Source organism: Corapipo altera, unplaced genomic scaffold (assembly GCF_003945725.1).
Source record: "Corapipo altera isolate COAL_440 unplaced genomic scaffold, ASM394572v1 308, whole genome shotgun sequence".
NCBI lineage: Eukaryota > Metazoa > Chordata > Aves > Passeriformes > Pipridae > Corapipo > Corapipo altera.
Window position 1 is genome coordinate 3,402,901 of NW_020884925.1, and position 26,917 is coordinate 3,429,817.

The window sequence follows — 26,917 nt, forward strand, 5'->3', positions numbered from 1 at the left end:
ATCCAACAGATCTGGGATCGCTTGCCACACTTGAAAGCTGTTGTGCTATATAAGGACTCCCTTCCAGAGACACATCCAAATTTATATACGGTATGTGAGTGCTAGAACAGACTTACAATTCAGGGGGGATTATTTATTTGAGACATTTCTACTATGCTTTGTCAGCAGAGTGTCGTTTAGAATGCATTGCTGCGTTCCAGCAAACACGTTCAAAAGCTTCGTCAGCTTTTTCTGTTTAATTTACCTGTGACTTCATGTTTGATACTTTACATTTAAAATTAGTGATTCCTTGCTGAACTCTCTGTCTTGTGTCTTCTTGGTCTTTAACTTGACTGGTCTATTAAAACACCTGTTATTCCCACCTATTCAGGTGGGAATGTGTACTCTCAAATGGTTAAAAATAAAAGTTGTCCCCTGGTGAAAACTGAATTGTGGTGAGTTACACTGAATCCAAGAACAGAGAATGCTTGTTCTTTTACAGGTGATAGTTGCATTTTGTGTACACCAAATATTTCTGGTGATAGGCAACAAGTGAAGAGAAATGACTATGGACTGCACAAAGCAGCACATTTTCTTAGTACATGTAGAACATTCCTATTACATGTTAAAAATAAAAGAAAAAAAAGACAAAACCAGGATGAGAAATTTCTGAGTGTAGAAGTTCAGCCTTTAGGAAGTATGAGGGCTTGAAGCAAAGCAGGTTTTTGGAAATGTGTTATTACAATGTATTTTGAAAATATGATTGTACCTCAGTAATTCTTAAGCAATAAGAATAAAAAAAAATCCATATTTTAAGTTGACTATGGATGAACATATTTTAGGTTAAAAAACTTCGACTGTGGAAAAAATATATTAATGAAGAGTGAACAGTACAGAACTATTTTAAAATATTTGCAATTTTGATAATCTGATAAGAAAAAAAGTCTTCTGTCCTTTTTTCCCCCATATCTTGCATATAAGTTAATAATATACAATTACTGTTCCAATACTGTACGTGCTGGTATGGAGCATGCCTTGCATCTTGGTACAGTAAAAAGAATACTACAAAGATGATCTTACTATTTATATTTCTTAGTAAAAAGATTAAGTGCTAGCATTTACTTCTTGAACAGCTTGCTGAAACCCCAAATGCCTGAGAACTGCTGTGTTTTCAAGCAGCCCTGTTCCAGTGCCGTGGTGGGTGTGTTCTCAGCAGAGGAGGGGAGTGTGTGACAGCTGCCATAGTTTATGTCATCTAAAGGGAAAATTAGAGACCAGATGACCAGAGGCAGAAATGACTGTTCGTTAGGGTTGATGCAGAGCAAACCGCCCCCCCCCCCAAGCCCACGGGGGGGTTGATAAAAGGGGGTTGTGGGGCGGGGTGACAGCTCCCGTGTGATGAGGGGCTGCTGCAGCAAGGGCAGAGCCTCTTTCCAGAAGGCAAAGGCAAAGTCAGACCTGTGTGTGTGACTGTTTGACACCGTCTGGGGCGGGTCCTGCTCAGTAAACAAGCCTGGGCAACACATTCACAGGGATCGATGCATTTTGGGGGAGAATACACTAAGGTCAGGAAAATGGGGAGGAACTACATCCTTGACACCACCACGCTTTGCAGGAGCTTGGGAGATTGATGCTGCCACATTCCATGGGGAGGGATGGAATGGGACAAATCTCTGCTTGCTGCAGAGCTGTGCAGTTACAGCCTCTCTTTTCAGGCATGTGGTTTGTTGGAAGAAAGTGTAAAACTGCTGAATGATCCTTAGGACAGCCTTACCACCTAAGAGAAGACAGTCAAGGGGCAGCAGAGGCTGACTGTTGTAACCTTAGTAGCAATGGCAGAGGTCTGAAAGAAGCAACAAACTCCCCTCAAGCACAGACTCTCCGTTCTTACCCCTGCTGTCCTTCAGCTCATCCCCATTTCTGCTTTGTGGTCCTAGACAGAGCTCCAAGAAATCATGGGAAAATGGGGGTGCTGCACCTTGCATTTAAATAGCACAGTTCTGTAGCACAGCAGCAACCACGTGATTGCAATGGCAAACTGACAGTTTGGTTATTGATTTTCTTCTAAATTTCAGTTAACATTGAAATCACTGGTGCACTTAGCAGCAGAGCAGGGGTGTACAAAGGAAGGAGCAACCAATATAATACAGAGGATCAGGCTCAGGATTCTTCTGGGCAGATTTGTGTGGCACAAAAGCCCAGTGTCATAAAAGGTTTATCTCACTCTAGAAAGAGCCAAATCTGAATGGAAGCTGTGACCAGCATCATATGCTCTGTTTCCTATAAAATAGCAGATAATTTGGGCTAACATTCACACATCCAAATAATGATGCTTTTGCAAAGAAGCTTTCATCCAGTTGCTTTATAGATATATTTATAGAGAGTACAATGAATTATATATGAGAGGGCACAAGTGTGCACTTACCTAAAAATGTTGCATCCAGCTTCCTTTAAATAAGACTCAAAATCATTCTTACAGTGTGAGACAGTAGCAGAATTTTAGCCTCCATGACTGATCCCTATATCCACATTGGAGGAGGAATAATATTACTGTTCCCTTCTTAGGCATTGAAAAGGCTCATGACAGCACAGTCTGTTTGCAATTCACACATTAAGGTCTAAGCTAGACTTACCATATTTGTTACATAGGCAAGATCAGGGGAAACTTGCCTTGGATACAGGTTCAAACGAGGCACTGAACTGTTCTGCCATTTTTGGGAGAGGAAAGATGCAGCACTGTATCAATCCATAACAAGCCACTTGATATCCTGTATTTTCTGTTACATGTTCTAGATGGAGGAGTTCCTGAAGCTGGGACATGACATATCTGATGCTACTCTGGATGATATTATTAACTCTCAAAAGCCTAATCAATGCTGTGTACTGATATACACCTCTGGGACAACTGGGAAGCCCAAAGGAGCCATGCTGAGCCATGACAATGTATGTACTTCAGGCTCTTTCTTTAGCAGAGAAATAGCAAAGCATGAAGATATTTATTCCTGTGGTTTGAAATGACTGTACAGAGCAGAGCCCTGAAATCCTTTTGGTTTTGCAACATGGGTACGGTACTGCAGAGCAATGTTTGAAGTGCAGTCAGCTGTTTCTGGTAAAGTATAAACAAGGTAGAGAGTGAAACTCCATTCAAACCAGCACTTCACAAGGTTGAACGGTTCTTTATGAATATAAAATTTTTATTCGCTGGATTTCTTGTGAGATCTAATGCATATATTCATAAATAAAATGCACAGGTTGACAGGAAGTCTCTCAGGGGATGTAAAACAAATCATAGACATCAGCCAGCTGCTATCAAAACAGCCTGATGGACTGCTTTTGCAGATTTTATTAAAATTGGAGGTGGATGTGTGTTGTTTGTACTTCAGCATTTTTTGTGTTCTCAGACTTGTATGCAGTTTTCTACACCTGTCACTGGGGGATAACACAGCTCTGGTGCACAATGCTGGTACTACAACAGCCCTACCTGCATTCTTGCAAACAGAAAATTTCCAGTTACGGAGAAAAACAAGTTGTTTGCAAAATGGAGTTTTCACAGAGGTCAGCTAGCAGAGATTTGAAGTGTAGTTGTTTCAGGAATTTATATATTTAATTTTTCATAAGGTGGCTGAGTGGGAGTGGAAGGTGGTGGAGAGCCTTTCTGAATACACAGAGAATCTGTGACAGGGCTGGTCTAAGTTGTGGCCTCTCCCCTTAAAATGAAGCAGAAATTCTTGCAGACATGCACACTGTGAGCAGCAATTCACCCAAATGTAGGGAATTAGTACAGTGGTATCTGGAAGCAGAACGTTGTGGACTTGATAGGCAAAAAAGACTGATGTGATGTTGCAAATCTCTGCTCTTCTATCTCAAAGGAGCCTGGTGTCATTGCCATGCCAGCTGCCAAACTATTCTTGGCTGCTGATCACAAACAGGCTATTTTTATGTTGACAAACACTGGAAGGCATGCTGTGCCTGTAGCTGTGCTGCTGCCTTCTTTAGTCAAAGCTGTTTGCCACTGTCCCTGTGCAAAACCAGTGCTGAGTCAGTGCTCCATGCACCCACTGACCTGCTGTGAGGTTTGGAGGGCAAGCAATGAATGGACACATCTTAAAGACATCCCATTCTTCCTGCTGTGTGAGTCTCCCACAGCCACTTGTCCAGTGCTGCCTCTAAACTTGGAGTGGCTTGGCCTGGTCTTAAACCCCTCTCCTGAGAATCCCTATTTCCTTAGGCCAAGTGTACACTTGTACCTTCTAATTTATTACAGAGGAGGTGGCAGGGGTGTACTCTGATAACAGGTATCACCTGTGATTTGTGTCTCTGCTCTGCCACCTTGAATAATCTCATTCCTCTATCCTGCACTACCCAGTTTAGATTACAGACTCCTCAGAGAAAGAGCTGTTTCTTTTTGTTGGTTGGGGTTTTCTGGTTTGTTTGGGGGTTTTTTGAGTGGTGGTGTTTGGTTTGGGTTTTATTTGGTTGGGTTTTTTGTGCACATACATCTTTTCCCTCGTCTCTCATAGCATCACATGTATTTGTGGGTCTTCCATATGCTGTGTTCTGATAATGAAATATGCATATTTAGCATCCTTGAACTGCATCTTCTGGGATAAAGTGGGAATTGGGAAGAAGTGGGGGGAAGTATCATCCAGCTTCACTAAGAGGTCAAGGAGCACATCCTCAAAAATATTAATGTATGTGCTGCCTTTCATAAGAAGGGGGGAGTGTATGTGTGTGTCACTTGTGAACCCCTGTGCTGAATATCCCAGAGCTTCCAGAGGAGCAGAGCACAGCTGCTGTCACTCTCCTTAGTGCTTGGCCAGGAGGATCAATACAGGACAAAGAGCTTGTTGCTGATACTGAATTGTCCTTTGAGCTCACTCATCACTGAGTATTTATTGTTCTTTTTCAGGTAAACATGTAGATGCAGCACTGGTGCAAAGTGCCAGTTTAAAAGAAAGTCTGCACAGCAGGAGAGTTGCAAAGGAAGGGGCAGATCCCTTTATCCTTGTCCATCCAGCCCATGCTGCCTGCTCAGTGTGTCACTGGGGCATGGAGGGTTGGTAGTGCTCATAGCCCAGGCAGGCAGCAGAAGCTCTCTGTGCTTTTGTTATCTGCACTTCTCTACTGCTGTGAAGGTCACCTGGCTTTGGCCTGAGTGTCCCCAGAGAGCTGACAGTCACTATTGCAATGTCCTCAGCAGTTGCTGTGAGCACAGGTTCTTCACAGTTACATTTGTGTGGCGTGAGGTTCCTTAGTTCATGTTAAAAGGAAAAAAGAAATAAAACCTCCAATCCAACCCCCTCGCCATACCTAATGTGTCTTATTATTTATTCAAACAGATAACCTGGACATCAGCACACTGCAGCAGAGCAGCAGGTATGCAACCTGCAGAGGTCCAGCAGGAGTCTATAGTCAGTTATCTCCCTCTCAGCCACGTCGCTGCACAGATGTATGACCTGTGGACTGGTATCAAATGGGGAGAGCAGGTCTACTTTGCTGAGCCAGATGCTCTGAAGGTATCCTGTCTTCCATTGTATCTAATTAAGATTGCACTTCTTTCTGTTAGAAAGCATCCTAGGGAGAGAATATGATCTCTGAGAAGTGGTAAAGGATGAAGATTGAGTGTCTGTTATTGTAAGAATTATGAGGTCCATTAGATTTGTGATCCAGTGCTCTAGATTCCAAATGAAATATATAATCCAGGTCCATAAGGTTCTTTTAAGGCAAAAGAGTAGGCATCTAAAGCAAAAGAAATCTGAGCAATTTTTGGAGGAAAGGGAGGCAGGAGGAACTAACCCACCTGTGTGTTTTCCTTCTGGTGTAGGAACCTCCCCAGTGTGTCAGACCTGACACATGTCAGTGCATATGTCTGACTGAAGAAGGTTCAGCAGTCCTTCTTTATATCCTACGCATTGAGTCGTGTTCTACAGCCCCTAAAGATGCTGGTTTTGCATCACCAAACCTCTTTAGGTCTGCTGTGTGCCTTTTGCAAAGTTTTGAAGCTATTTAATGATTATAACAGGGCAGCTTGATCAACACACTAAAAGAAGTGCAGCCAACAGCTCACATGGGAGTCCCCCGAGTATGGGAGAAAATCATGGAGAAATTAAAGGATGCTTCTGCTCAGTCAGGATTTGTGAAGAAGAAAATGCTGTCATGGGCTATGTCCCTTAGCTTAGAGAGGAACCTGAATGGCTCAAGCAGGTATGTATTACAGACAGTGAGACTTCCAGCAATTTGAAAGTAGCAATCTGCTTGTAATGAACTATCAAGCCTCAGTGAGACTCTAAATATAAATGGGTAAAATCTGGCCTGGCAACAAAGCAAATATAATGCAAGAGGGAGGGGGTGTTTATCAATTACTGTAGCTGATCTTAAACACAGGTGAGTGTCAGAAGTGTCTCTCCCTCCTGCCTGAGCACACACACTCACTAACACAGTCCCTGGCTCTGCTGGGACTGAACAGGTTGGTTTTCAGCTGGGACAGTTCCCTGCTGCAGTCCCTGCTCCCCCTGGCTGTGCAAGTGCTACTCACTGGTGAGAGGAAAGGGCATGAAACTGGAGGGTGTGTATGAGAGGGGGCAAATTTTGGGGGACAGCCCAGACAGGCTGGCTCATGACAGTTTGGGATATGAGAGCTAAGAATATCTCATCTCCCTGCAAAAACCCAGGGACAACCCCCATGAGTTCTCTGAGCTCCAAGTACATTATCTCTGTTCTGAAGACCATTGGTGTTTTTGTCCATAAGATTGCACAGATAAATAATGTTGTATAAATTCAAATACTAACTTAGTTCAGAATTCTTTCCTGTTCCAAAGTTCTTTAAAGCATGACAGTGCAGTGAAGTGTGAAATTGCTTACGGAAAATGGTGTTCCACAAGATCATTCCATGAGAGTGCTTTGCTTGTCTGATCATTCAACTTCTCAGAGAGGTCCTGCAAATTTCAGATTCTAGTGGTGTAGGTTCTCAAAGACACACTGAAGTGATGAAGAATCATGAACACAAGAGCTGTGTTGTGTACAATATGTTTTTACAGATTCTTTATGTATTTGCTGTATTCAGATACCTCAGGACTTGGGGATGTGAAAGTTGGAGCAATGAAAGACGCTGGATAAATGAAAAAGGATGAATATGTCACCTATTCTTACTGATGTAACTTCTGTCAGCACCCAAACCCAAATGATAGATATACCTCTAAACAAAATTTGTGCCTGATTTTGTTCTGAAAACTTCCTAGATTGCTCTGACTTGTGTGTTTTGTACTCAGCAGTGACCTAAAGCAGCTCTGGACAAGGTTGGCAGACTACCTCGTGCTTGCAAAAATCCGCAGTGCTCTGGGGTTTTCCTGCTGTCAGAAGCACTTCTGTGGGGCTGCTCCTCTCACCACAGAAACACTGTATTTTTTCCTGGGTCTGAACATCACCCTGTATGAGGCCTATGGGATGAGTGAGACCACAGGCCCACATTGCCTGTCTGGGCCTTACATTTACAGGCAGCACAGGTAATTTTACCTTTTTAATTGTTATCTTTTTAATATGGCCTGTTTCATTATATCTATGAAAAGACTATTTACTAAGGCCAGCAAAGGTCTTGTGGCTTATTTTATTTTTTCTGAGTGCACTGTCACTCTGTTGTGCCTTTGGGAGTCAGAATAACTTGCAGGTCAGAAGCTGAGCACATTGCCACACCAGGAGCACTGACAGTGAGCTACAGCATTACATGCAGAACAGTTCCTAAATCTGACTTATATCCTGGCCTAGGGCAGGATAACTTTCAAATGCAAGACCTCAAATACAAAAGTGGTTTTATGCCTGAAGATACAGAGGGGGAAAAAAACAGCAAGCACAGGCAAGGCAGATTGTCAAAAAGTGCTTAGATACTCCAACATCTCTGCCCTAGTGAATTAATATTCCATAACTGTCAAACAGTTTCAGCACGGTGTTGTTTGCAGTGTTTTGGTAGTTTCAGGGCTTTGGGATGTAAGCCACCTTATCAGTGTTGTGTTTGATATTTCTGTGCTCCCTGGGGGATGTTTCTCCTCTTCTCTGATAGCTGTGGTAAACCAGTCCCTGGATGCAGAGTGAAACTGGTGGACAAGGACACAGAAGGCAACGGAGAAATCTGCTTCTGGGGAAGGACTGTTTTCATGGGTTATTTAAATATGGAAGACAGAACAAAAGAAGCCTTCGATGAGGAGGGTTGGCTGCATTCTGGAGATTTAGGAAAGCTAGACAAGGATGGCTTTCTCTATGTCACTGGAAGAATTAAAGGTAATGGGCAAAGTCTTGCTCGCTGTTGTGGTAACTGCTCAGCACTGTTCAGTCTAATGGCAGATGTGGTCACTAAAGAAGTGTTTTCCTCTCCTGCCAGCAGCATTGCCCTCATAGGAAGGTAAAATAAACTTTCCCATGGATGTTCTGTGTGTTCAGGGGAGGTTTCCTACAATGAGGCTTTTTATCTCCCAGACCTTTACTCAGAATTAATTACAATTAGCAATATAAACTACTAACATGGGTCTAATGTGTCTTCTTTGATTTGAATGATTCATGAAGCTGTCCAGGCTCCCTTTGAATCTTGCTAAATTGTCCTAATTGCACATTAGAAGATTTAGACAGTAAGGAGAGGACACCTGTGTTCTCTGGAAGCTGTTGCTGTAGGTCAGAGTAGGTTCCTCTAATACCTCAGGTGATGTACTTGCAGATAGTTGAAGCTTGAGAGCAGAAGGGAAAGTTAAAGCTAAAGCAATGAACTGAGGTGTTACTACAGTACATTGACAGAAGTGTCAATGAGAGTCACACTGGTCACTTGATTACTTGGGAGCTTTTTTTCCAAAACACATTCAAGGAGTGGGATTGATCACAGGCAAGATGAGACTGAAGAAGATTTAAGAATTGAGTATCATCTCAGAAAATAGAATGAATCACAAGGGAGATAACATGGATGAGTGAATCTGTCACAGGTGGCATCATGTCCTGCTAGGAATCAGGACTTAGGTTGGTACTATTAATAGCCTGCACCAAATGCAGATATCTTGGTTTTAACTTGCTTTCTTGTCTGATTCATTTTCCTTTAGTGTAGCAGTTGACAACCAATCCATCTGAACATTTGTGTTTCTCTTACATCTGCCTTGATTGCTGGACTAAAAGCAATTACTCTAAATTACAGGATGAGTAAACCATCTGGGATAAAATAACCATATGCCCAGTTTCATTAAAGTTTTAAATTCAAGTCCAAATAAGGTAAAATCTAATAGAAAAGCTTTTTTTTTTTTTTTATAGTGACTACAAGGGGAACTTCTTCCTTTGCTTATCCATGTCTTATGAGTTTTAGGGCTCATGAGCTCAAAGATGCAGCTCAGAAATCCATACAGGGGGTATTTTAGAGGTGTGAAAAAAATTGTTGCAGTTATTATAGTTGTCTGGATCAGCTGGGAAAAAGCTGACAACTCAGACAGTGAAAAACTAAGGGCCAGAGATTGGTAGAGGGTCTAAGACAAAGACAGGGCTACAGCAAAAGGAAGGTGGAATGAGAGGAAAATTTAGACCTGGAAAAGTTTGTCTGCACTATTTGTTGAAGCATGTTTTGAAATGCTGCAAAGACTGTTATTTGAGGACAAGGAGAAGTCACCAATGCAATGAAAGCAAAGAGATGGGATTTACTTGTAGAATAGTCAAATTTGTAATAATTTCACTGAATATACATATCATACTTCAGAACAAAGGTATTCAAATAAAAATACACATTCCTTCATCAACAGAATAAGGTATCACTACCATCGTTTACAAACCTTAAGAATATTAAGATTCCAGTCTGTCATTGCATTCTTCTCATGTCAAAAGTAGGGCAGGAATTGCTCCTTCCTCTGCAAATTTCCTCTCCTGGCTTCTCCCCCACACTCCTCTCTCCTTTTGCTTTTGTGGAGCCTTCCTGCAGTAGTAACTTATTTTTGTCTGACCCCTCTTGGTGGATTTAAGAATTGGTTTTAATCACGACGTTAACAATGAATTTGCTTTTTGGTGAGATAGCAACGATAAAACAGAAGGTGAATCCTCTGCTAATCTGCAAGAGATGATGTCTCACAGAAAAATTCCAGGTTATGTAACAGTGCCTTGGGAATAACCTGTTACTGGATTATGTGAAACATTATCTGGACCAAATATGTTACACTGAGGGAGATCTGAGAATTTGAGCACGTTTGAAAAATAGTAGCATTTTTGTTTTGAAGATAATTAGTAGGATTTGTTGTCTTTGGAGAACATCTTGGGGAAAAAAAAATCTCTCTTATTCTTTATGTCAGAATAAGGAGAGCAGGTCAGTCCAGACATTAGCCTGGAATTTATTTGAGTTCAACTAATAGCCTTTCTTTTTTTGCCTAGATTTGATTATTACAGCTGGAGGTGAAAACGTGCCTCCAATTCCAATTGAAGATGCTGTTAAAAAAGAGCTCCCAATTGTTAGTAATGCTATGGTGATTGGGGATAAAAAGAAGTTTTTGTCAATGTTCCTGACCCTAAAGGTAAACCAGCTTTAATATTGCTTTTGGTGACATTACACACCTGCACCTAAAAGAAGAATAATTTTGAACCATTTGTAAAAAGACCTAAAATTACATAGGAGATGATGGCAGGGGGGAAAATGTACAGCAACTACAAACTAAATCCTGCTGGGTCTGAACTTCTGCTTACATGACCTGCTAAACATCTACATATTCACTGCTCTTTCTCCTATGTATATAATAAGAGCTATTTTCTATTTAAATGCAAACTTTTCAGTTAAGAAATGCTGCAAGATTGAGAAGTCTCTGTACAATAATAGGTTTTATTCTGACAGACAAGCAAAGCCAACAAATGTTTCTGATACAGGCAAACCCAGAAACTTCCCAGCAGAAGCATTTCTCTACAACTTGTTATTTTTATGACACAAGAAGGGTGACTGTAGAACAAAATAATTAATGGCCTTGCTGTGGTATACAATTCTCTTCAATTGAGAAATCACTGTTTTCCTAAAACATTTGCACTTGGTGTTCTGTGTACATACATGAGTGACTTACACTGAGGTTTTTTCAAGTTGTTTACCTCTGTGACTGATACTCCCTATCTCCAGGCACAATAGAAATGCTAATTTAAGAAGTCTAACTTAAAAGAATGCTTCTATCTCAAGCTGTTTACACCATAGTAATTCCATTTAGTGACGAGCTAAATGTTTCCCTGTATCGATGGAGTCATTTGGAAAATATGGTAGAAATTCCAGGTCTATAGATGGACTCTATTGCCTGATTCATTCACACATTTCAAGTCTGTTCATGTACGTTTAAGCCAAAAATATTTGCATTTGGTAGCCAAGAGGAAAGAAAAGCACCACCATCTGTAGGTGCTCCTGCTTTTTAATGCTTACAGAGTGTTTGTGTGTTTGTGCTGAGCCTTCTCAGTCAAGGAGGACTCCATCAGGGAACCTTTAATGCCTTTAAGAGGGAGCATTTGGTGATTCACTTCATTTGATATTTTAGAGTGAGCTGGACCCAGACACATCTGATCCCACTGACATTCTCACTGAGCAAGCCAGAGACTTCTGCCAGAAGAGTGGCAGTAAAGCCACCAAGGTGTCTGAGATTGTAGCCACCAGAGACCGGGCGATCTACGGGGCCATCCAGGAGGGAATCAACAGAGTCAACAGGAACGCCACCAACAGGGTCCACTGTATTCAAAAATGGATAGTCCTGCCAAGGGACTTCTCCATTTCGGGGGGAGAACTAGGTAAGAGTTACTGCTTTATACTGAGGTACAGTTTTGCATGCCAGGTTCTGGGTACAGCCACTAGAGGGAAGGGACAAAACGCTCTGCAGTCTGTGGTAAAGAATATAAAAATGGGAGTTTTAGCTGTGTGCACGTTTGCAAGTACAGCTCTTGTAGTTAAATTTCAGATTGCTTTGGGTAATTAAGCAGTCAATTTTGGTTAATTCCTTGGGCAGTATTAATAACTTCCAGTAATAATACTACAAGTGTCTCATTTAAAAAAAAAAGAGAAGCAAGACAGTGAAAGCCTGATAATGGAGCCTGAAGCACATCACCAGGCTCTCTGAATGAACGTGGAATTGTTTAAAAGCTTTCAAAACCATCACTCTTTATTTTTAATGAAAAAAAGTAGTAGTCACTTATAACCCTCTTATCTGCAGCTCCCTTTGAGGTTCTCATGCTTACATGGAGGCAGCCTTACATACAACACTGGCTTCTCACTTTTAGCATTTATCTACACTCAAATTGGGGTATGTGCTTCCAGCAGGCTCTTCAGTAAAAAACTCAGGCACCAAAGCTCCAAGTGGGCAAGAATTTCTGTTCCCATTTCTGGTATTGTGACTCTCTCTCTCTTTTAAGGTCCAACAATGAAGCTGAAACGGCTCACAGTGCTCGAGAAATACAGGAATGAAGTAGACTCCTTCTATGAAGAGTAGGAAGTCTTTCATCCAAGCATTAAGAAAGATCTGTGAGCAAAAGAAAGTATTTTCTAATCAAAAGCATTAATGGAGATTTATGCCTTTTTTGAGTCTGTAGTCTATTGAACCAAACCACTAAAGCTGCTGTGTCAGTTTAGTTGTTCCTGATACTCACCTGATCATTTGTCCTCTTTTTACAGAAGCATCTACAGTGTGTCCATTTTCTAATACCATTTTTACTTTATGACCTAAATGATTAAAACATCCTTCTGTGTTGTATAAACTGGGTATAACTAATTAATTCCTCTAGACTGAAAAACCATTCTTTTATATAGTGATTTTCCTATTTCCCTTTTTCCCTGTTGTTCCACAGGCCATTGCCCACAGCTCAGGATACATTTTGGTAGTTGGCAGTACTGCTCAATAAAACTGCCAGACCACTCCACTGAGAATTATTTTTAAAAAAAATAATCAAAAGGGCTGAATTTTTTTTCTCCTCCTACACAGGAGTTTCTTGTTGTTCACTAACACATTTCAGAACCTAAAGGCTTCTCTTCCATTTCTGTAGTGGCTTCTGTGAAAACAGCAGCTCATTTCTAAGTCCGTGTTGGAATAAGCATTACTATTTCTCCTAAAACCAGATAATCAAAACAGTTGGGGGAAGAGCTCCCCAAGACTGGAAGACATAAAGCAGTAAATACAGGAGCTCTCCCCCGGGAGTGCTGTTCAGAACAGACACTTCTCTCAGATTGTTTACAGCGCTTTTCTTTAAGCAGTGTTTGTTGGCGTGGATCTGCATGTGCCAACACTCCCATTGTACTAATTCTGGAGCTGCATTTCTTCTTACCCCTATGAAAAATAAATCATGTTATGTGGAGGACATGCTTGGCACAGTTGTGTCAGGGGTGTGCTGGGAGTGACCCTTGGCAGGCAGCTACAGCCACTGTTCCTGAGAGGAAAACGTGAGGCGGAACAGGAGACTGTTTCCATGGAAGTTCCACCACCAGCCTCATCTTGTAGACTAAAGATTTGCTGCAAGTACCAATAACCAGCTCAACACACAAGACAAGGCAGCAGCCTAGGATTATAAAAACAAAACAAGCAAGAGGACTTTGAAAAGTTTATTCTTCCCCATTTTGTGCGCAGTGGTCATTCAGAGGTTCTTTAACAATATTAATCCGAAGGAAACAAGGAAGCAGCAGCTTGTAAAACACGGAAAGAAATGTTGCCCTATTCACCAAAAGCAGAGTGCCTGAGGAATAAAGCTCCTCCAACATGTTGTTAGACTGTAGAAAAAAGCTGGGATGCTCACTTTGTAGAGCCACACAAGAAGTCGTTACTCAGAAACGATTTCACCTTTGAAACAACCAGCCTAAAACAGTCTTAATAGATATTACTCCACTTAGTGACTTTCTATTAATAGAATTAAGCTTTAAGAAGCCTGGTTCTGGCAGTAGGGATAATCCTGTGCTATACTAACGAGTTTTAAAATACACATTTTGTCGCTGGGGGCACTGATGGAAGATACCTTTGGGCATACAGGTCAGAATGACTCGTCTGACCATCTGCACGTGATGAAGGAGGGAGGGAAAAGAGTTGCTTTTGCACCCATTAAGCTTAGAAAGCAAGGAAAAAAAATAAGTCTTGGATCCCCTTGAATAGGGATGAAATGTATTTCTGGAACATAGGCACCAGAGCCAAACTGCTGATCTGTCTTAATCCCTTTAGGACTAGTCCCTTACATTCAGTTTTGGATAAAATTACCAGTCAATACAGTAGAACACACTGAACAGACTATGCAGAAAGCTACAACACAAAGAGCATTCCAGCAGAAGTCATGAAATATCTAGGATAAATCTGCAAAGTTAATACTTTCCCCTCACAATATATGGCAGAGGTAATTTTATATAATTTACCCTCATCAGAACTCCGTTGGAAAGGGTATTTCAGAGAGGGAAAACTTGTAAGAATTATTGTGGTATCTAGATTTGAAAAATAACTTTGCTTCAGCATTAATTCTCACCCTTTGCTAGTTAATGGTTGTGGGCTTTTTTAAAGTACACAAATAGATTAAATCTCTAGAATTTTGTACTTCATTCATGCCTTTGGTGGGCAGGGCTATATTTCATCACCAGAGTATCTAATGTGGTTTTCTCATTGCTTTTAACATGAAATTGCTATTTTAAGTTATTTTATACCCGTTTCTGTTTAAGAAGGTCACCTTGTGCTACTGTTAGGCTGAAAACCTTTTCAACTTCAGCAAGACCAATAAAGCAGGTTTTAACCATTAAGGTGCTTTTACATTTCACTAATTCTGTTACTGGTTTATAGTTGCATAATTTTTCTTTCTGGAAAGTAAAACCCTCTAACTGAAATGGAAAATGGTAGACAGTTACAGTGCCAATAAAAGAATTCACTTACATAAAAATGTTCACCAGATAGAAAAAAAAAAATAAATAAGACAAAGCACTTGGAAAAGTCCACTGAAAGCAGGCACAAGCATCGTTTGTAGCCATTTGGACTAAATTTATTAATGGAGAGGCCTTAACTAAAAAGTTTGCTCTCAAGAGATAAGCAAACTATCTGCATATGGATATCAAGTTACACATAATGTACTCTGTGACACGTCCTCCAGGGGGCGGGGTGAGGGAAGTTTAGTCCTTGTCCCGTACCCTGCGGCAGATCTCGTCTGTGAACTCCGAGCACTTGGCATTGCCCCCCAAGTCCTTTGTCAAGACCTGAAAGAAAGAAGAAATAGTATTACTGAGATGTTTCACGGGGACAGTCCTGTCCCTGAACGGTTCTACACGTTCTGATATGTTGTGCATGGGTGGGAAGTCGGGGTGAGAAGGAACACGGGACGTGTGAGGGGTTGTGCAGCCCACACAGAACTCAGCAGTAAGGACTGGCACAGGCACAGAAACTGGAGGATCAACATGAAGTCCTTTAATGTTATCAAATTTGAACGTGATTTTATCTTAACTGCAGGAAGAAAGTGTGTTTGGTCAAAGCTCTACAGAGTCCTTTGGCTCCATAATAGTGCAATTAACTGTTAAGTATTTAGGCTTTCAGTAAGAAGTTTGTCCTTTGGAAGTAAAATTCATATATGAAGGCTCAGCACTAATTGAGAGTAATTAATAAGGGTGGGGTTTTTTGTTTGCTTTGTTTTGTTTGTTTGAAGGAAACCCACAGAGAAAAGGCACACATAACTCTTAATGCTACATGATAATTCTTTAAGTTTGCTTAGTTTATTAAGAGATGGAAAATGTAGAGTTAAACATCTTTGTCATCAAGTACAACTCCTGTCTGGGAGCTTTGAGAGAGTAAAATAAAAAGTGGGCAACACAGCTGGTCTAACCTAGCTAGATTAAAGCAGTCTGGGAGATAATTTAAAATCATTAGTTTCCCCCTTACATGACACACATGTCTCTTAATTAAATGACTGAGGGAAGGGAGGAATAGCAGCATGAGAAGCCATCAAGGTTACTGTTGTAGGACCTTGTAATTTTAACTGCATTAAAATTCAAATAAAAAGATTCTCTCCATTGTGAGCATATAATCATAATGTTTTAAGTACCTGGAGAACAACTAGCCATGTCACAAAACTTGCACTGTGTTATCTTCCATAGAGTTACTGACCTGCAGATGGAGGATTCCACTTCCAGAGCAGTAAATGGGAAGTTTACAGGAGCACCTCTTTATTCACTTGTAAGTTCAGGTGTTTTTTAACACAGTAAGGTAGCTGCAAACAGACCACTTGCAAAGTGATGACAACTTTTGGTTTCAGCATGCTTGTTATTTTAATTACCAAGCAGCTTCTTGTGGTCCTGCTAAGGTAACTGAACCAGCATGGCTAACTGCTCATCCTCCTTAACTGCCAGCTCCAGGATCCTTCCAACTTTGTTTTGAAAAGATGGACATCAAAGCAGAGCAGTGAACCAATAACGGTAAGAGCACAAATTCAAGTCAAGTTTCAGAGCATAAATCCTTCCTCAGCCCCCAAATACCCTATTCGAGTCTTAAATCTGGAGACACTTACTGCCAAAGGGAAATCCTGTATCATCTTAAGGGAAAAGGTAAATACTGGATAAAAAATGTAGTTCAAAAAGGAGTGAAAGCAGTAAGGAGGAAAAAAGAAAATAACTGAGCTGAAAAAATAGGAACAGAAGTATTACAGTCAGGACTGGAATGTTATAAACTAAGTGGCTGATTAAGGCCCGTGAAAGGCAAATGAGTGTCCTTTACTTCAGGATCCAGATTTAAATATATATGCATTGTATGTTTTATAAACTTTATAAGTGAAATGCTACTAGTTACTTAAACCTCTAATCCCCTCCCTGAAAAACAGACATCCAGTTCAAGCTTTTAGAGTTCACAAAGCTGTAGAAATGTGAGATGAGCATTACTGAGACACCAGGAATGCTACAGCCTGTCCCTAATTACTGAGAAGGGCAGGCTTAATACCACCAAAGATAATATAATGACTGTCAGAGAAGGACAGTGGCACTGCTCATGCAACAGGCCAGCACAGCAGGTCAGCTGCCCTTCTGGTGGTCATGTTCTGAGTTAATTTTTGCTGTGATATAATATTATTTTAGTTCACTAAAATGATATTATATCATATTTAGTGCATTTATTTGCACCCCCTCCCATTACCTTTCCATCTTTAATGGTATCAAAGCAAGCTGACTCTATTTTTGTGGCATGTTTGTGTAGTCCCATGTGACGCAGCATCATCACAGCACTCAGGAGGAGGGCAGTTGGATTTGCCATGTCTTTGCCTGCAATGTCTGGTGCTGTTCCATGAACCTAGAAATAAAAGCAAACCTATCAGTTGTGATGTCAATATGCTGATTAAAATGTCCTAGGCAGTCCAAGTGTGTGCAAGGAACCTGAACCATAAATCCTCACGTATATTAAAATGGGAGTTACTTTGCAGCAATATGGTCAGTGGAAAGGAGACACCAAAGACCAAAACAATTTAGTTCAAAGGCATCAGAATGGCAGAACTAGGTCACCTAATACCTCTAAATTGTGCCCCTCAGGTTCTGTTTCATAGAGGGTATTTATCTTAGGAAAAAGAGGGAAAATAGAACGTTGGTCAAGAAAAGGGACGTGCAAAAAACTTACACGCGATACACACTTTACCCAGTCTCTGTGGGTAAAGCCTCACCAGCTCCACAGTAAAAACCAGTTTTATGCAGAACTGTGTTAAATGTCAGTCACACTGCATAGTATGGAGAGGTTTTAGATTCCCAAGTGGAGACAAAGCAGTTATTCCTGCTCCCCCTTGGATAACAAAACTTACCGACTCAAAAATGGCCACTCCGTTGGCACCGATGTTCCCACTGGGTGTCACTCCCAGGCCCCCGATCAGTCCAGCACACAAGTCACTGAAAAAAACCAACCATCAAATGAAAAAACACAAGTTTTTCCATAGTTACCTCTCTGCAAGGTATTAAAATATTCGTTTATCAATCTACTGCAACTGTAACTTACTTGATGTGCTTACACACAGTCTGAGAATAATATTAAGAACAGATGCTGAGAGCCCCTTGTGCTCCGTTGGAACGTTTGGAAATTTTTAGGACTACCAGCAGAAGGCAATGTAATAAAGGAAAACCAAGAGGAAATTCCAAATTCTAGGATAAAGCTGGTAAGACACAGGCACAACAAGAAGTACTAAAAGCACAGAATATGTGTAGAAGTCTAAAAAACTAGCAAAAACTGTAATGTACAGCTCCCTGTAACTATCCAGAAATCTTATTTCCTCTGAAGGGGCCACAGAACTACTTTTCATATGTAAAGTCCTTCTGAAAAAAGGTGGAAGAATTTTTCTCAGGCAGCTGAATTACCAACAGTTTTGTAGTGTATTGTGTGTAGCTTAAGGGATATTTTCCAAGTGACACCAGATTAACTTTCCCCCTCCCTTTCCTGAACAGCCTGTAAGTCACCAGTCTGACATTAGCAGGTCATCAGCCATCTGCATTTGGGTTCCTCCAAAATTAACATGGGCAAGGACAAACCAACTGTGCCTGTAGCCATCAGGCTGTACCCTCAGAGCTGAACATACTGACAAACAATGCTCTTAAAACTCGGGTGTTTTCAGATATACACATTGCCCACAACTCAGCTCAGCAAGGACTAACAAGCAGAAAAGTTTGTTTGACCTTACAGAACAATATTGTGAGTTTAATCTAAAACAAAGCTTTATAGAGTCCGGGGAAAAAATGGATAGAGTTGAATTTGTCACTGTAACTATTAAATGTTTCAAGGAAAGAGACCTTCTGTACCTATTCAGTCCAAGAAACCTGTCTGGCATTATGCTCATGCTTTAAAGAAGCAGTGGGTGAGGCCTCACCCAGTGATCACAGTGCCTTCTTCAAGGACAGACTCAGATTTATTGCAAATTTTTAGAACTGCAATTTTTTATGGAATTTCTCTGAGAACTTTAAAACGGGTGCTACTGAACTATGTGAAGGGAGTTGCAACAGCACTGATGCTGGGACTCATGTGATTTGATCTCTTTAGTTAACAGCTAACAGCAGCTATGAGGGCCCTGGGCACTCCTCTACCAATTCTTAAAGCAAGAAGCATTAGCTGGAACCTGATTTTTCCTGGAGTGGGATTCCAAAGGTTGGAATTGTATAATACCCACCCTTATCACAGAGAGAGGGCAGTTTTAAAAGAGCTTAAGAAGCATTTCTTCTTATATGTAAGGTACCCTTACATTTATTATCTGCAGACAAACAAGAGATGGGTTCTAAGATGTAAACAGTCATTGAACTTTAAAACAAATCCTGATTCAGGTTGTTTTCTCAATGTCTCCTTAAGAGGTGCAAGGAGATGCCATGTTATGTTCCACACTTAAAGTTCAGATGAGACACTTCATTTTACACACAGTATTTGATGGAATTTACACTCTACCTAAACATTTTACAGAATGGAAAATGTGTGCTGGTGGATTTTGCCTTCAAGAGACCAAGCTCCTCCAGCATTCATGTAGTTCAAATATGAAATTTAATTTGAAGGTAAGGAGAAAACATAATACGTAAAACAAGAACTGGTAGGATATGAAGAGGCCACACATTTGGTTCTTCAGTGACTCTGCAGAATCATTTCTGTGTGAGTAGCTCTCTGTACACATCATGGTCCCACAGTCACCCTACAAAATCTATTTTAGTGCTAAAGATGAGAAGGTTTTTCCCTCATCTCTAACCAAACATTCTTGATTGCAATGTAAGCCATTACATTCTCCACACATTTGGAGAAATTTCTCTTCTGCCCCATCTGAACAATATTCATAGACTCCATAAGCAGCAACTTCTCTTTTAAATAAAAAGCACATTCTCATCCTATAGCCCCACTCAACAACATACTAATAATTGAAGTGTAATAATACCATCCTTTCTTCCCATTTCAAGTCTGGTTTATGAAGTTTTAAACTCTGGATGCATAGATCACCCATCTGGCTTGCACATAACCTCGATGACTGTTGGGAAAGTATCAGTATTTTATGTGTTGGGTTAGTTTAAATTACAATCTCCATACCTGAGGATGTCACCGTACAAGTTTGGCATAACAAGCACATCAAATTGTGATGGATCTTGAACCATCTAGAAGGAAGTATATTTTCATTAAGGTTAAGAATTTAAACAACAACAAAAAAACCTCAACAAAAATTAAAATATATAAATACTCACATTCAGACACACAGTATCCAGATACATTTCATTAAATTTAATATCTTTACAGTTTTCTGCTGCCTCCCTGCATTTTCTCAAGAAAAGCCCATCAGACATTCTCCTGCAATTAGATAAGCAAGAGAATATTGCAGTTATTGTAAGGAAGCAGTACTCAAGGTGCAAAGAAAACTGCATGCAAGAGAGATTTAAATAAAAATACTAGATTACAGAAACTTGATTTGTGACTATCTCCTAAATATAACTAATATTTTAAATATATTACAGAGAAGTTATGCCTTTTAAATTTCCTCCTAAAACATTTTTGTGTCAGTAGTTTAACAGCCATACACATACATTGTCAGAATGCCTTCTATTCCTTTACTAAAGGCTCAGTGGATTTGTAAAGGAGGTGTCACACATCCCACATGCTATGACTCAGTTCAGGCTTGGAAACTGTAAAAGACACTAGCCACTTTCATCCTCAGTCTTTAAACTAATTTGCCACGTTTTAAAGTTTTTAAAATAAGAGCTTTGCACGAAAGGATTCCTAAAAACTTGCTAATAAGTGTATCAGTATCACCCATTTTACTTAGGAGGCATTTAGGTCAGTATCACCCATTTTACTTAGGAGGCATTTACTTCACTCAGGAGGCATTTACTTCACTCTTTTGCCATTTTACTTACTCCCAGTGGCATCAACAGAAGTTACACATTCGAGTAAGACTTAAAAAGTTGTTTATAATTAAATGCATATTGTTATTCTGTCCTCCTCATAAAGAAGTGTGGACATACATAATATTTGCCTTGTGCACAGCTGTGACGTGGCTCCTCTGATTGTTTCTGGCGTACTCGAAAGCGAACTCCGCGATCCTCTTGCTGGCTTCCTCTGTGATCAGCTTGATGCTCTGCACAACCCCATCGACGATCTGAGAGACAGAGTACATTGGTATAAAAGTGTAAGATCATTCTTCAAGTCACTGGGATGAGGGGGAGTAGAGTGGTGAGGGAGCAGAGTGGTGAGGGAGCAGAGCGCTGAGGGAGCAGAGTGGTGAGGGAGTAGAGTTCTGAGGGAGCAGAGCGGTGAGGGAGCAGAGCGGTGAGGGAGCAGAGCGGTGAGGGAGCAGAGCGGTGAGGGAGCAGAGCAGTGAGGGAGCAGAGCGGTGAGGGAGCAGAGCACTGAGGGAACAGAGTGGTGAGGGAGCAGAGTGGTGAGGGAGGCAGTCCCAACACTGCATTTCAGAGGGAAAGCGCCAAACAAAAACCACCGTGAACCCCCCTGAGGTGGGCAGTTACCAGCCCTGACACAGAAAGCCCCCAGGAAGGCAGCCCTGGCAGCACGTACCACGTGCTCGATGCCGCTGTACTCGCCCTCCGTGTTCTCGCGGATGGTGACGATGTTGACGTCCGTGTAGGGGGTTTTGTAGCCCTCGATGGACACGCAGGGACGCACGTTGGCGTAGAGGTCAAAGGTTCTGCGCAGCAGCAGGTTCATGGAGGGGTGCCCTGCGGCAATGGGGGTCTTCAAAGGCCCTGGATGAAAAAATATACGCATGGGTTTGAGAGCTGAAACTCTGGGTCCAGTGTACTCTTGGAGAGGATCTCCAAATTCCCGTTTAACCCTTCTGCTGAAATGTCAGGGAACTCTCTGTGTTATCAAGTGCTGCACAGGGACATCAATCGGCTGTTGAAAGGCCAAACCGCAATCCTGATATGGAATAGGAGAATTTACTAAAGGTTTTCACTGAAAACACATATAAAGATACTACTCATTATAAATACAGTTATTGCATGCTATTGTGTATCTTAGAAATGCTTTCTGCAGAGAGTCCAAAGGTTGGAAGGTAGTAATACCCACCTTCAGCTATGAGAACTATCAAAATTATGGCTTGGAAATGAAGGACTGTTTCAAGATTACAGATAACAGGACAGGCTGTCCCCTATAATTACCCATTTTATTGTGCTACAGATGAAGAACTTTGGCTTTAAGTCAGACTCATGATAAAAACAACAGTATTTAATATCTGCGTATTAACCCCTAAAATACCTTTTAATCCCATTTTGTTTTTATCCATGGATTCTTTGGCTTCTGGGGGTATCATCCACTTCCCTCCTGGTCCTTGGATAGCTGTAACATTCCTTTCTTCCCACTGAATAGGAGCCTAAACACATATACTCCACGTTAACTTAAATGGCATGACTTTTGCTTCAAGTTTTAACTTTCCTTTCATAAAAAGATGCATTAGGAATTTTGTCCAGGTTTTCATAAAACAAATTTTCTCTGGTAAGTGAAAGTAAGCATGAGATGTTTGAACTAAAGCAGCATTTAAAAAAGGTAATTAAGTGAAAATGAAATAGTATGAGCAGCACATCATCATAAACTTGAATCCCACAATGCATCCCTAGGTGTCATATACACAGATCTGGTTAGAATTGCAAGACAGGTGCTATTTCTTTCAAGTTTTCAGAGCTGGTGAGTTCTTTGTATACAGGAGACAACATCTGAAAACTGAATTAGTTGAGAACTCATCATCTCTCCTGCCTGGAACACAGTACATGACACAGATATGTATCTGTTATCTAACTGAAAATCTGCATGTGTTCCACAATTGTTTCTGAATTTGCATTCACCACAGGAATCTTCTGAGTGGAGACAGGCTGCCAGCCCTTCACTTCAGCAGGAAGGGCCATAAAGGAAAAGATACAACATTGTTAAAGAGAAATTCACTTTTTGCAAATCTAGGCTGGATAGTTGTAATAGAAAGGGAATATGCCTTGGTGCTGTTACTAATGTGGAACAATTTAACAGGCATCTTGCCTGAAGAGCTCTCTTTCCTTTCAAGGAAACTTGACCAATTCTGGTGAAGTTCCTCAGGTGGGCAGGACCACACCTCTTGGATATAGTGAGTTTTCATATCACTTCAGTTGATGTGTTTGGCAGTGCAGCAGTTTGATTCCTAAAAATAAGCCAGTCCTTTCACACACACTTCCACCTGCACTGGAAGTCACAATCAATGAAAGAACCTGCTCTTACCAGTTGCTCAGGATTACTACATCAACCAGGTGATACACTGAGTATCACATGATACATTGAGTTCATATTCCCAAAAATTAGGCACAGCATTTGCTCTCAACTCTCTACTTGTCTGCCAGATAACAGTTTCAGGCCCTGCCTTGATATCACATTCCTGTCTTCTATTACTTAAAGCTTTGAACTCTATTCTCAAGAAGTTTTAATAGCTTAAATATTACTTTATCTTTTGGAAGCTAAAGGGAAAACTTTTTAAACATACCTAGTTAGTATTTGTTGTTGTAGTTAAACTTAAAATTCTTATAGCAAGACAAATGAGACTTACTTTGGCAGCATCAAAGATCTTCATGACAGCAGCAGAAATCTCAGGTCCTATGCCATCTCCTGGGATTAAAGTTACTGTTTGTACCTAGGTAAAGAAATATCAGTAGTACAACAAATGAATGTTTGTTTTCTGCACAGAAAACATTTTCATGTGTTGTAGGAACCAAATAACTATTAGAAAACAAGAGAAATTTTCAGTTACCAAATATTCACTATGAAGAATAGCAGTCCTGGACAGAAGTGAGAATGAACTCCCTTGCTTTCCAAGGGACTGTGAAAATGTTTGGAGAGAATTGTTTAAAAATTTGCCTACTATCTATTCCTATTTCAAAACAGAGGTCGAATGTGAAAGGCAGGTTCCTGCTCAGTACTCCTTGGAATGAATGATCTCAGCATAGTTTCTGTGGCAATCTGAAGAGGAGGTGGTGTTACCTAGTGATGGCTCTGTTACACATGTGCCTCCAGCATTACCAACACGCTGTGTAACACTGACACATGCTAGAAAAGGGATAGGAAAAGCTGCATTCATCTTAAAAAAAAAAAAAAGGGTCATGCCAATGTAAACTTCTCAAGTGACCTCCTAAAAATCTCAGACCTGTTTTTGACAATACCAGCTTATTTTCCTCCCATGTTCTTAGTCTTGTTTCTTTCTTTGCACGGCTCAGGCTCAACGAATAATGAGGGAAGAAAGTACTCTGCTTTGATGAAAAAAAGAATAAATTATGATCACTAGTCTGAGGCACATGCCCCAGCCCTTTCTGCTTTATTTAAAGAGTTCCAACAGTTTTGTATGTGCTTCTCATTACTTAAGAAAAAGGGCAGCTCGGATATTATTTGCAAAACTCCAGACTGAATCTACTCACAAGATATGCTACCACCCCTCTCCACACAAAATATTCAGAATTTCAATACATGTTGACTGATTTTTTTGACTCATTTGAGCCAGAGAAATTCTCAGTGCATGACAAACCCCCAGAGCTTTGTTACAGCACTGCAAGACTCCACCTGAGCTAAGTGTGCTATGAACAGAGCCAGAGGTGCCTCACCTGATTCTTTTTTGTACTGTATAAGTGACCCTTTGGTTTCTTTTCTAGCTGGTGCACAAAACTTGTAATTAGAAGCCACAGCTCTTCTTTAAAATTAAATCCTGCTTAAAGGTATGTGCAGCAGTGCTGAGCCCTGCTCCTGCCTTCACTGAAAAAAAAGGCCCATGGGCACTTCAAACACAGACACATAAAGAAGGTAAAACAGCTATTGGGAAATACACAATCAACGTCTAAGATACTTTAAAGAGGACCTTGAAAAGGCAGAATTTTAGATGCAAGGTATTCTAAAAGCAGCAGTAAAGTAAATCTAGTGCTTAGAGGGAAGTCTGCAAAAGAAAGAAAATGAGAAGCTTCTCAACAATCTTTCTGTTTTGCCCAATATTTGCTCATTTCCAGATGAATTTCAGAAGATTGGGCTTATGTCTGTATTTTATGAGAACCTTCATCCCACTTGTATCTTTTGCCAGAGTCTCTTGTATTATCACTCACACTTAATATACAATTTGCAATGACAGTGATTAACCAATGTTAATGGTTAACCAGGATGGCATTAAGAGCATGTATGTTCACTTGTTTGGCCCTTCTTTTTGGGGAATATAAAAATAACAACGAAATTTCCAAACCCCTTTATTGAGAAACTTCATGAAAGAAAAAAATGGGACTATTATACTCACAGCATTACCAAAACTTCTGGTCACCTTTTTTTGGTTTTTGAAAGCACCTAGCAACCGAGAAACCTGCAGAAATATAAATCAAAAAGATGCTATTTTACCGCGCAAATGGGATTTTAAAACGCTAACAATACTGCAGCAAATCTGCATTTTAAAAATCATATTGCTTTAAATTTCCTATCTCAAACTAGTACAGAAGTCCAAGTGAAACAAGAGCACCCAGTGCTTTGCCAAGTTGCTGTCTAACATTCTTTGCACCAAGTATTCTTAGCACAAGGTGAGCCCAGGACAGCCCTTCGTGCCTTGGGTGAGGGGAAGCCCCTGCACCATTGCTGGAGTCCTCACACACAACAGACTGGAAGCAAGGCTGCAGTAACTCAGCTAAACAGATGATATGCTAAGGATTGGGATTTGTGGAAAGCAACGTGAAAAATGAAACACTTTGTTGGCAGCAGTTGGGTGGAAGTATCTTCACGCATCTGAGGTGACGTTTCCAAAACTACTTTGCATCAGTGTCACTTCTTCCATTCAAAACGTGGTGAATTTTGTTCTTCTGCCTCCTGTAGCTGTATGATTTGCACTGTTGCCTTTTGCAGGCCTGATGGGTTTTAAAAAGCATAACTGAAATGCACATTAAAGACAAAATTCACCATAGCAACGAGTCTAGAAAGCATAGTCAAAGAATTACACTTTCTAACATCTGAATATTCTGAACTGGTATTAAGCTTCAAAACTGGGGTGGTAACTAAGCTTGAGCTCTTGTCTAGCTGAACATCATGGACAAAATTCCCAATCTGCAGAGAAATCACAGCCTCCCAGTCTTACTCTCCTTTCTAGGACTACTGATGGCTCTGTGGTTAAAGAGCTAGAAGGCTTTTAACTGTAAATCGACACTCCTTCAGCTCTGCCACACTCACATGTGCAGGCTGTCTGCAGCTATCAGCTAGAACGGAATCTGACAATTTGTATTCCTCTCCTGTTCCATTTGTATTTGTTATTTCTCACCTTTGCTGACACGTACCGTGTATGGCAAAAGGCTCACACTATGCTGGCACCAACAGAAACAACTACAAACAATACAAGTCTCAGGTAAATTGTAAGGAATGCTGTGGGAGAAGTAACTTAAGCTAGATCTATTTTTACTTGTAGCCCCACATGAGATGTCCAAGGTCACTGCCACGGGCAAGCAGTGCTTGCCACAGCAGCCACATGGCTGAGGAAGCAGCTGGAGCAATTAAATGAAAACGTGAAGTTCACTCCACGGCCTAAGTGTCCTCATGGTACAGTTCCTACACCTAGAGCCGGGATTCACATTCCAAAATTGCCCTGGAAAGGGAACCGCCTGTCCTTGCAGAAAACACGGGCCTGGTTCGTTATACTGAAGTTCAACATTGATAACACCAGCAAGGAGCCGGGCCGAAGGAGAGCGATCGATCCTGACCTTGCAGTCACGTGCCGTGATCAGCTCCTGACAGTTCCTCCTTACCTGAGCAGACAGGTTAAGCGGGGCGGCCTCAATGACTTTGCCCCGGTCAGGCTGTCATTTAAAGGCTCCACAGAAATTCCATTTACTCGAGGCACAAAGCAGCATCCCCGCGCCAGGGGCCGCGCTCAGAGCGGCCCAGAGCCGGCGAGCCCCAGCGCGGAGCTGCGGGGGCGGAGAGCCCCCGGCCCGCTGTCCCCGCTGTCCCGCAGTGCCCGGGGCGGGGGCTCCCCGCGGGAGCCGCGTTCCCAGCCCGCGCTGCCCGAGCCC

General features: G+C 41.2%; 3 protein-coding genes across 8 annotated transcripts in view; 2 read left to right on the plus strand and 1 right to left on the minus strand.

Moving 5' to 3' along the window:
• Positions 1-12,895, plus strand: part of ACSBG1 (acyl-CoA synthetase bubblegum family member 1) — a 40,683-nt gene extending 27,788 nt beyond the window's left edge. For all 6 annotated transcript variants that reach the window (XM_027657625.1, XM_027657627.1, XM_027657626.1 and 3 more), the window contains 9 exons: positions 10-90; positions 2,773-2,922; positions 5,319-5,495; positions 6,002-6,183; positions 7,248-7,481; positions 8,033-8,250; positions 10,357-10,496; positions 11,487-11,733; positions 12,352-12,895. In XM_027657625.1, coding sequence (XP_027513426.1) covers positions 10-90; positions 2,773-2,922; positions 5,319-5,495; positions 6,002-6,183; positions 7,248-7,481; positions 8,033-8,250; positions 10,357-10,496; positions 11,487-11,733; positions 12,352-12,428 — 1,506 coding nt within the window. In that variant the 3' untranslated portion in view covers positions 12,429-12,895. The remainder of the gene's footprint in view (positions 1-9; positions 91-2,772; positions 2,923-5,318; positions 5,496-6,001; positions 6,184-7,247; positions 7,482-8,032; positions 8,251-10,356; positions 10,497-11,486; positions 11,734-12,351) is intronic.
• A 2,020-nt stretch (positions 12,896-14,915) lies between these two features.
• IDH3A (isocitrate dehydrogenase 3 (NAD(+)) alpha) overlaps positions 14,916-26,917 on the minus strand; it is a 13,821-nt gene continuing 1,819 nt past the window's right edge. Inside the window, exons 2-12 of the mRNA XM_027657561.1 lie at positions 26,606-26,701; positions 25,168-25,230; positions 23,449-23,532; positions 22,140-22,254; positions 21,438-21,625; positions 20,888-21,021; positions 20,114-20,216; positions 19,962-20,026; positions 17,719-17,803; positions 17,067-17,219; positions 14,916-15,148 (exon numbers count right to left, since the gene is read on the minus strand). Coding sequence (XP_027513362.1) covers positions 15,065-15,148; positions 17,067-17,219; positions 17,719-17,803; positions 19,962-20,026; positions 20,114-20,216; positions 20,888-21,021; positions 21,438-21,625; positions 22,140-22,254; positions 23,449-23,532; positions 25,168-25,230; positions 26,606-26,701 — 1,170 coding nt within the window. The 3' untranslated portion in view covers positions 14,916-15,064. The remainder of the gene's footprint in view (positions 15,149-17,066; positions 17,220-17,718; positions 17,804-19,961; positions 20,027-20,113; positions 20,217-20,887; positions 21,022-21,437; positions 21,626-22,139; positions 22,255-23,448; positions 23,533-25,167; positions 25,231-26,605; positions 26,702-26,917) is intronic.
• Positions 26,472-26,917, plus strand: part of CIB2 (calcium and integrin binding family member 2) — a 43,912-nt gene continuing 43,466 nt past the window's right edge. Inside the window, exon 1 of the mRNA XM_027657635.1 lies at positions 26,472-26,532. The gene's annotated coding sequence lies outside the window, so the exon portion shown is untranslated. The remainder of the gene's footprint in view (positions 26,533-26,917) is intronic.